This window comes from Vigna unguiculata, chromosome 2 (genome assembly GCF_004118075.2).
Source record: "Vigna unguiculata cultivar IT97K-499-35 chromosome 2, ASM411807v1, whole genome shotgun sequence".
NCBI lineage: Eukaryota > Viridiplantae > Streptophyta > Magnoliopsida > Fabales > Fabaceae > Vigna > Vigna unguiculata.
Genome location: NC_040280.1, coordinates 10,082,870 through 10,092,810, shown reverse-complemented (window position 1 = coordinate 10,092,810; position 9,941 = coordinate 10,082,870). Strand labels below are relative to the sequence as shown.

General features: G+C 32.0%; 1 protein-coding gene across 1 annotated transcript; it reads left to right on the top strand.

Moving 5' to 3' along the window:
• Positions 1–7,764: 7,764 nt before the first annotated feature.
• Positions 7,765–9,393, top strand: LOC114166933 (zinc transporter 8-like). Its single transcript, XM_028051823.1, has 3 exons — positions 7,765–8,370; positions 8,523–8,672; positions 9,016–9,393. Exons 1-3 carry the CDS (start codon positions 7,765–7,767, stop codon positions 9,319–9,321), a joined length of 1,062 nt encoding a protein of 353 aa, XP_027907624.1. The 3' UTR covers positions 9,322–9,393.
• The last annotated feature ends 548 nt before the right edge of the window (positions 9,394–9,941 follow it).

The window sequence follows — 9,941 nt, the reverse complement described above, 5'->3', positions numbered from 1 at the left end:
ATATTTGCAAGGCATATAATTACACGGAAGAAATCCTTCTACATAAGTGAATAGGAATATCACAACCAATGTCAAACATAGGTTGAAAAACAGGAGACTCATCACAATTCACTAATTTTCTTTAATACCATGACAAAATGATAGAAGTAGCTATTGTGCTTCCCTATCTCATTTCGATTATTGGTATAGTGCCAACATTTTTGTTAATTGGAGAAACTACTACTTTTACCTTTTGTTACATTAATTGCCTAAAACAAATCCAACTAAAGTTTTACTAAATAAGGCTGAAGCAAAAGATAGGATTGAAAATGCCATGTTTACTAAATAAGGCTCAAGCAAGAGATAGGATTGAAAATGTCATGTTTCACTGCATAGTGACAAGATTTTAGATGAACTAATAATTGCATGTATGGTAGCAAGTAAAAATTATAGGACTTCAACTTATCGTAGTAGATACATGATTTTTATCACTTATTGCACCCTCCCTTACAAAACCAAAATCTGAAAATTTGGGATGAAATTGCTTGTCCAGTAACACATTTCTAGATTTGAAATCTCGACAGATAACCTTCCAATAAAAACAAAATTAAAACAAGACAAGATTATATACAATTAAAACAACTACAATGTTCAATTAAGACAAGATTAAAACAACTAAAAGGATAATCAATTACAAATGTGAAACATGTCTCAACTACAATGTACCTAAATATCTAATCCCTTGTGTAGATAATACAATCCTTGAGCAACACCGAGCATGTACCTTCCAGACCACTGTTTCAATAACATCAATGTAGGTTAAAGTTAGACTTGAGAGAATGACAAGAAAGGATTAATTGAAAAAACCTAAAATAAAATATAATTTTTAATCATTCGAACCTAATACACCACACTGATTTCAAAATTTGTTACACCATCGAAACGAGGATCCTTACCAGGAAAATTCTTACATCGCGAGACAAAATAGAGAATAGAACGCTCCATAACAGAGAATGCATGGCATCAACATAAACTCGATGAAATCCCTAGAACGCGTGGCATCACAGATTCGCAGAGCATCAACAATGTGAACCCTACTAACATTATCTTAGCCCCACCGATGAGCGCTTGACAAGAGACTCCAACATGAATGGCAGAGAGCGAAGAAGGTTGAAGATGAAAGAGACAAAGGAAGAAATACGAAACGCCAAAAAAGATGAAAGAGGAAAACTGAACAAATAAGCATAAACCTATTAAGTGGGAGAAAGAATAAGTTGAAATTAAAATACCACTTACTCTAATTGGGGTTTGATAAAAAAAACCCTTGTTAGTTGTCAGGGGTTTAGAAAACCTCAGATATGCACGTTACTTCCCGGAGGTTAGCATAACCTCTCTTAAATAACCCCTTTTAAAATTAAAATTTCTTGTAGTGAATTAAATTGTTAAATACACGGTTAATAAAAATGTCTTTTAGTGTCATACTTAAGGGAAAGTAAGTAAATTAAAATATACTGGTACGAAATGGAAAATAAGTTAAATGACAAAATATATAAATTATAATAAAAACTAGAAGTGAATTGTAGTGTAGATATATAAAATATAAAAATAAATAAATTAAATAATAAATATATATACAAAATAAAATAAATAGAGTCGGTTTATTGCTATAAAAGAATGTAGTTCAAAATAAATATAAGATTAGTAAAACACAGATAAATTTAATATTAATATAAAAAAAATTAACCTTACTTTCCATTTACCTTTCTTATTAGAGTGACTCAGTGGTATCAAGGCTTAAAGTGTTTTTCATTTTGCTCAAAGTTATTTTTTCTATTTTTTCATTTTCCCTCTCATTTGTAAGTCGTTCTTTTCGCAAAATCTTCTCATTTTCAAAGACACTCATATTGTATCGAAGCTCTTTTACCTCTATTGTATTGAAACCATCTCAACCCTTAAATGCCGTTGAACCTCATTGTTCACGGGAACGCTCGTTGAGGCTCACTAAACCCTCTCACAAACCTTCATCGTCAACCCTAACCGCCAACCTCATTATCATCCTCACTAGAAATTGTCACCATCAACCCTTATCTTGAAGCTAGACCCTTTCATCGTGAAAACTCTTAGATTCTCCCTTAAAGATCTTCTTTAACTTCACCTTCCTTCATACACTTCGTGAGAGGACGAAGAAAAGGGTAACCCTCAAAGAATTAATGTAAACTTTCAATTTATGTGGATAATTGTTAGTGTTTTCTATTACTCTACATAATTCAGTATTTGAAGCGAGTCCATGGGAGGGAATCACAAATCCCCTGGTTTCAACCAAGGCGAGGGTAGTACCAAATCAATAGGCAATTGTGTAAGACCGAGGAAAAGTAATTATATTTTCTAGTTGGTCATTAAACGCGAGGAGTATTATTAAAATTAATAAATAAATAATTCTACAAAAGTGAGTAGTAGCATAATTGGTTAGAAACTTGTCATGTGTAGGTGGTTAAGGGTTCGATTCCTGATGTGTGAATTTGGTGTGTTTATATTTAAATATTGTCCCTTGGTGTAATTTGTATTTTTATAAATTATTCATAATACAATTGATATGATTATAATATTATTTTCTCGAATGCATTAAATGTGTGGATGTTATTGTATGTTGTTGTACATGTGGTTGATAAGAAAAATGTGGTAGTTGATATGGTTTGGAGTGTTAGGTTTGAACTTGGAGGTGGTGAGTTTGAACCTTGGCTAGATTAAAAAAAGGCAGAAGTGCAGTCCAAAATATTTATGCAAAGACAACTGTCTTGTTGTAGGAGTTGAGTTGGGAGAGAAAAAGGTTGGATCAAAAATCGTGCAACCCAAAACATTTATTTTTGGTATTCAACATTGTTTGTCAAAGGAAAATAAAAGGATTTTCTTCTAAGTTAAAAATTGGGTTATGAAAGGAGGTGAGTCAACATGAGTTAGTGAGAGAAAAGAGCAATTTATTTTTGGTATTCAACATTGTTTGTCAAAGGAAACAAAAGGATTTTCTTCTAAGTTAAAAATTGGGCTTATGAAAGGAGTTGAGTCAACATGAGTTAGTGAGAGAAAAGAGCAGATCGTGTAGTCCAAAAAACAATTTATTTTTGGTTTTCAACATTGTTGGTCAAAGGAAAACAAAAGGATTTTCTTCTAAGTTAAAAATTGGGGTTATGAGGGGAGGTGAGTCAACATGAGTTAGTGAGAGAAAAGAGCAGAGTTTGGTTAGGAAGTAAAGAGCAAAGGGAATGGTCTTGGTGCATGAATTCTAGTAAAGGGGAGGTACACCTTGTATTTACGATTATTTTTTATGTGATTAATGTCTTCGATATGAGATAAGAAATGTTTATCCTTGTGGTAAAAAAAAGGTTGGGTTTTTGGTATAAAGGGAGCTATCTTTGTATTCATTACTTTGTGATTTGGTATAGAGAAGTATTTGAGGTTTAGAATATGGAATTTTAAAGTGTGTTCTAATGATATCCTACATTTGGGGAATTGCCATATAAATGGTCAAACCAATCCAAATTCTTGTGAAACCTTCAACAAATGATAATATAAGTAGACAAATTATGTTGAAAATTGCCACCAAAGAAGTAATGCATTATATTCTATTGTAACATGAAAGAAAAATACCCACCAAAGAAATGGCTCAATATGCAAAATCAGATGCCCTAAAATCAAATACAAATAGAAAATCATAATGATTACATAATTATATAGTAAAGATCTTAAAAAATAACAGTAGCAACGAAATAATCATTAAGACAAAAATTCACAACTTTCAAGTTCAATGCTTCAAAAGCAATTTTTGAAATTAGCTACGAAACTTTTTTGACGTTGATCCCTCGCTAAATAGTGAGGAATAATTTTCCTTCTTAATTTCCCTTGCAAATTAGCTAAGAAACTTTTTTGTCATTGGTCCCTCACTAAATAATACGAAATTAGTGAGCAATAATTTCTCTAGCTAATTTTCCTCGTAAATTATCTACAAAATAACGAGAAATTAGTGAGAAATATTTTTTCTTGCTAATTGTCTCGCAAATTAGCTACGAATTTTTTGTTGTTGTTGATCCCTCGCTAAACAATAAGAAATTAGTGAGAAATATTTTTCCTCATTGATTTTTCTTGTAAATTAGTATTTTTCTTGAAGTGTAAAGGGAAACATATCAACCAAAGTCCAAAATTAACCTACTGCATTAATTTTCAACAAGCTTAAAGATGACTGAAATTATTCACACAATTGCACACACACACACACACACACACATATATATATATATATATATATATATATATATATATATATAATTCACCATGCATCAATGTTGAGTATGAGAGAGGAGTTGAAGAATTTATACAATTTGTGCAACTTAATGAGGATAAAGGTGGTGATGAAGTGATTTTTACATGTCCTTGTGTCGATTGTTTGAATGAGAGAAAGTTGAATGCAACCAAAATAAGGGAACACATTTGTGATGGTTTCCTTCGAAGTTATACAACATGGAAGATCAACTAGAAGAAGATCGATTATAGGAGATGATTCGCGATGTTGGCTCAAAAGCTTTTGCTTAAACACATGTGTATGAGATGATGTCTACTGATGGGGAGACTCTGTGGTATGTCGGTTCAACTAAGTCAACACAATTGTTAATGATGTTAAGGCTCATGTATTTTAAGGCGACCAATGGGTGGACCATAAGAGTTTCACAGAATTGCTAGTGTTGTTAAATGAAATGCTTTCAGATGCAAATACGCTACTTGCTCGTAATTATAAGGCCAAGAAAATTCTTTGTCTGATGGGTTTGGAGTATAAAAGCATACATGCATGTCGAATGATTTCATATTGTACAAGAAAGAATTTGAAGGTTTGAAAAAATGTCCGAAGTGTGGGTTATCAAATCTTCAATTGGTTTAGCTACATATGGAATGAATCCATTTGGTAATTTGGGTATCATCCTAGTTGTTGGCCTGTTATATTATTAATTTACAACTTAGTTGTTGGACTATGCATGAAGACAATGTACATGATGTTGTCTATGATGATATATGGTCCAAGGCATTGATAATTTTTTACAGGTTGAACTAATTCTTAAAATTGATCTTATATGTTACAAGGTGATAGGAAAAAACCCAAGGAATAAGCGCTCAAAATAAAAACCCACACATATTGTCTCGTAGTGAGTATAGAAAACTTGAAGAAAAGTGCAAGATATATAAAAGAAATGTACAATAATATGTGAAACATTTACTTGTAAATTATTTAAAGTGCAATGATATAAATTTTAATTTATATATTATTGTATATAAATTATGTTTCTTGGTTATGGTTGTTTTCTTTTTGTATGTAGGTTTGATACCTAGAAAGAAAGAAAAAATATTTAAAAGAAATGTCTACATTATAGCCTTCAGTTATTGCCAAAAGCGAAGCATAAAAAGGGGAATAAGCTTTCACTTTGGTAATAACTAAACCCTAATCCCTTTTTGATTTTAAAAATAATTTAATTTTATGAGGATTAGGTTTCGGTTATTTGGAAAACTGAAGCCTAATCTCCCTTTAAAATTAAATTAATTTTAAAATTAGAAGGACAATAGGTTTGGTTCTTTTAGTAACCGAAAGCTTATTCCTTTCTATTTTATTTTAAATTATTTCTTTATTGTTTCATGCTTCGATTTCTTCAAAAACTGAAGCATAATATGGAAGTTTAGGTTTCGGTTCAAAACCAAAGCCAAAAGTCCATCTTTTTAACAATCCTTGGATATGCTTCAATTGTTGAATCGAAGAACAATGTTCAAAATAATCGGTGCCAAAATCCTTAATTACATTAGTGCAATACTAAAAAGTATGCTTAAACCATTCTATTACTAATTCTTGAGAAAACAAATAGTAAAATAGAAGAATCTAATATAAATATACTAATTAACTAAAACAAATCCTAAAGAACACAATATTAACTAATAAAAACACCACATAATATATATTTAACATTGGTATATCATGTTTGAATTGTCTAAATTATTAGTTTACTCTAGTGTATGTAATGTAAATTGTTATCATTATACTTAGTACAAAATTGATATTTCTAGTAGGAAAACAAATAGTGATATTGGTGAAAAAAATACACTACAAGAAAATTTTTAAATAGTGACAAATTTTAGTGATCAATAATTATTAGTAACTATAGTGACCAATTTAGATATCAATTTACGAAACTAAAAATTATTAGTTACTAAAATAGTCACTATTATGAATAAAACAATATAATTGGTCACTAAATTAGTCTTTAAAATTAGCTACCATGGTTTTGGCTGTAACATCCCACTTAATAAATAAACTTAATTAAATGAAATATCACATACAATATAATATAAAGAGCCACACAATGAAGTATATATGTATCAACCATTACATTCATCCAAAATATACTCGAAGAGGAACTAAGGCACACCACGATGCCATTAACAAAACATAAAGTAATAGTTTGATAGTTCACCAAAAGCTTGCTCATATAGCAAGATATTATATAGGCAACAATACCTACAAATATCCAAACCCTAGCAGAGCTCTATTGGGGAAAAGATAACTGAGAAAAGGGGTTGTTTTTGCAAAGTGAACAAAATGGAAAACAAAGAGGCTGAAAGGGAGTCTTTGAGTCACCCTATAGGCTGGCCCGTAGGTCCAACAGATGAGGCTAGACTCTTAAATATTAAGGACAGAAAAAATGTGTCTTACATTGGTTACCAAAGGAAATTGGTCACTAAAAATTAGCTACCTAGGGTTTGGTTACCAAAATGAGTTAGTTTCTAAATTAGTCTCTAATCAATTAGTGAACAATTATACTTTTTTATTTATAATAGTGACTATTTTAGTAACCAATAATTTTTAACTTTGTAAGTTAGTCTTGATTAGTCACTAACTATTTTTTATTTCAAAAATTGATTTCTAATGGATAGTGTGTAATATAATACATTTTGGTAAAGTATACACTCACATTAACAGTATTAGATTAATTTATTCTATATTATTGTGTAAAGTGGTTGCTTTCTGTTATATTATTTTTTATTCACTTATAATCTGAAACAAAAACTCGGGATATAAAAATTAACTATTTAAATTTAAGAAGAAAAAGGTGAATTAGTAATTACTTTATTTATAAAAGATGAAAAAAAAATCGAGTCAAAGAATAAAAAATAAATCAAGATTAAGGATCTATTTTTCAATTACTATGCATGGTTTACGGGACAGAGGATTCATATTTTCTGCTTTGATATTTGTTACATCTTTACTTTGTTTTTTATGAGTTTATTCTGCCTTTTTCTGTGTGAAGTAGGTCTTACATTTCGGAACTTTGACTTGACTCTACCTTTTTTATTCTTCTTTTTAACACATTGCAATCTAATTTTCATACAATGGACACACTTCTCTTGGACTCTCCACATTTACACTCCTTAAACTCCTTTTCCATTGGTTGCAACATATTTATGTCGACATTTGATGATATGCTTCACTATTTATATCATTCTTTATCTATCTACGGTGTAAATGGTGGAAATGATACATTAATTATAAATTCTACGTTACTGTTCTCTATTTATATCATTCTCCATCACTTTTCTCCTAAAATGATTCGTGTACCTCAAAAATATCTATCTTCATATATTAGAACTCGAGAGAGATAGAAAGAAATACCAGAAGAAGGTGTACGTGTATGTTTTTGTTTTTCACACTTCACTCTATTCTTCCCTCTATTTCTGTCTGTTCAACATTTTTCTACCATGGGTAGATTCAAGGGAAACGATCAGCTTTTGTTTTGGTCTTTTATGTTGATTTTATTGGTTGTCCTTCCGACCCTAGTTACAGCAGAATGCACGTGTGACAAAGAAGACGAAGATCATGATAGAGTAAAAGCTATGAGGTACAAGATAATAGCTTTGATATCGATTCTAATTGCGAGTGCAATTGGGTTGTGTATTCCCCTTCTAGGCAAAGTGATACCTGCATTGAGTCCTGAGAAGGATATTTTCTTCATGATAAAGGCTTTTGCTGCGGGCGTGATTTTGGCTACTGCATTCATCCACGTGTTACCCGATGCTTTTGAAAATCTGACCTCACCTTGTCTCAAGGAGCATCCATGGGGAGACTTTCCCTTCACTGGGTTTGTGGCAATGTGCACTGCCATGGGGACTCTCATGGTGGATACTTATGCCACTGCTTATTTTCAGGAGCACCAGTCAAAGGAAATACAGAATGAGAGTGGGGATGTGGAGCAAGAGCGAGGGCACATGCATCTTCACACGCATGCAACTCATGGCCATTCACATGGCTCTGTTCAATATGATGATCATTCATCCCAATCTCTTCGTCATCAGGTCATATCACAGGTATTCATCACTTCTTGATATCAACTAAATTCTGAATTGAAAGCTTCGTAAAATGTTTTTTTGTTTCATAGGTTTCATTTGCTGTTATCATTTCATTTTAGGTTTCTTGCTTTGATAATGGTTTGGGGTTGCGGATTTTGAATTTGTTGCAGGTGTTGGAGTTGGGAATTATTGTTCACTCTATCATCATTGGAGTTTCGTTGGGAGCTTCCGAGAGTCCTAACACGATAAGACCACTGGTAGCCGCATTGACTTTTCATCAATTCTTTGAAGGCATGGGACTTGGAAGCTGTATATCTCAGGTACTTCTTGGCTGATTTAATCTAAATATATAACTATATAAATATATATATATATATATATATATATATATATATATATATATATATATATATATATATATATATATATAACAACCTTCAAGAAAACAAAAAATTAACTGGTGACACATCATCCAACCAAATCAACCTTCAATCGAATGTACAAGTGACGAGGATCGAAAATGTTTGTGTGAAGTGGTTTGTTACTGGAACCATGTTGTTGGGTTGGTATATGGAACAAAAATAGGATTCGTTAGGATTTTCAAACTTGTTCTATTGTTTTGTCTCATACTAATTAATGGTCGCTTTCTATGAATTATTGTAGGCAAATTTTAAGAGGATTTATGTTATAACGATGGGAATATTCTTTGCATTAACCACTCCAATGGGGATTGCGATTGGCATAAATATCACAAGTGTTTATGATGAAAACAGTCCAACTGCTCTTATTGTGGAAGGAGTATTTAACGCAGCTTCGGCGGGGATCTTAATCTACATGGCACTTGTTGATCTTCTTGCCGCAGATTTCTTGAATCAAAGGATGCAACAAAGTGGTAGGCTTCGTTTAGGGGCCAATGTTTCTCTTCTGCTTGGAGCTGGTCTGATGTCTCTCATAGCTAAATGGGCTTGAGAAGAATGTCTGTGTTTTAGTTTAGGTTAGAAGAAGTTTCGTGTTTTGGTTCACACAATTTCTTTTATAATAGATGCATTTCTCTTTTAAATTTAAAATCAAACAAGTTCTTCGTATATTCTTATTTTTCTCAATTTACTAAATCAAACACATTCCTTGCTCTTTATTATGTACTCTTTTTGTACCATAGTGGCCAGATTGACCGTTACATACCACAATACCCGAGTTAATCGCTATATCATAATATTCAGCTTGTCTGCCATCTTAGGAAAGTCTCCAACCCTAAAGGTCACTAAATTGCAAATAACCACTAAGCTTAAAGGAATACTACATTGTCCACAGCTAAACAGATAACGGTAAAACAATGAATCAACTAAACCTACATGACAACCAAGTTGATTAACTACACGACCTCCTTAAACACCTATCATAACTAGTAATGTCGCAACTCTAACTAAGAATAAATCAGTTAAACCATTACAAAAAAGTGTTGGACCTAAAACCTGGGCCCAACCAAGTCCACATAAGCCCAATAAAGGACTGGACCACTATAGAGATAACTAAGGCCCAACCCATGGTCTCATGGCTATCCTCCAACATCATCTTCATGCTGGACCACT

What these genes read in the sequence shown, in the direction of transcription:
- LOC114166933 (XM_028051823.1), top strand. Translation starts at nt 7,765, where the DNA reads ATGGGTAGATTCAAGGGAAACGATCAGCTTTTGTTTTGGTCTTTTATG. An exon ending in GTCATCAGGTCATATCACAG is followed by an intron (nt 8,371 to 8,522) that starts GTATTCATCACT and finishes AATTTGTTGCAG; the next exon opens with GTGTTGGAGTTGGGAATTAT. An exon ending in TTGGAAGCTGTATATCTCAG is followed by an intron (nt 8,673 to 9,015) that starts GTACTTCTTGGC and finishes GAATTATTGTAG; the next exon opens with GCAAATTTTAAGAGGATTTA.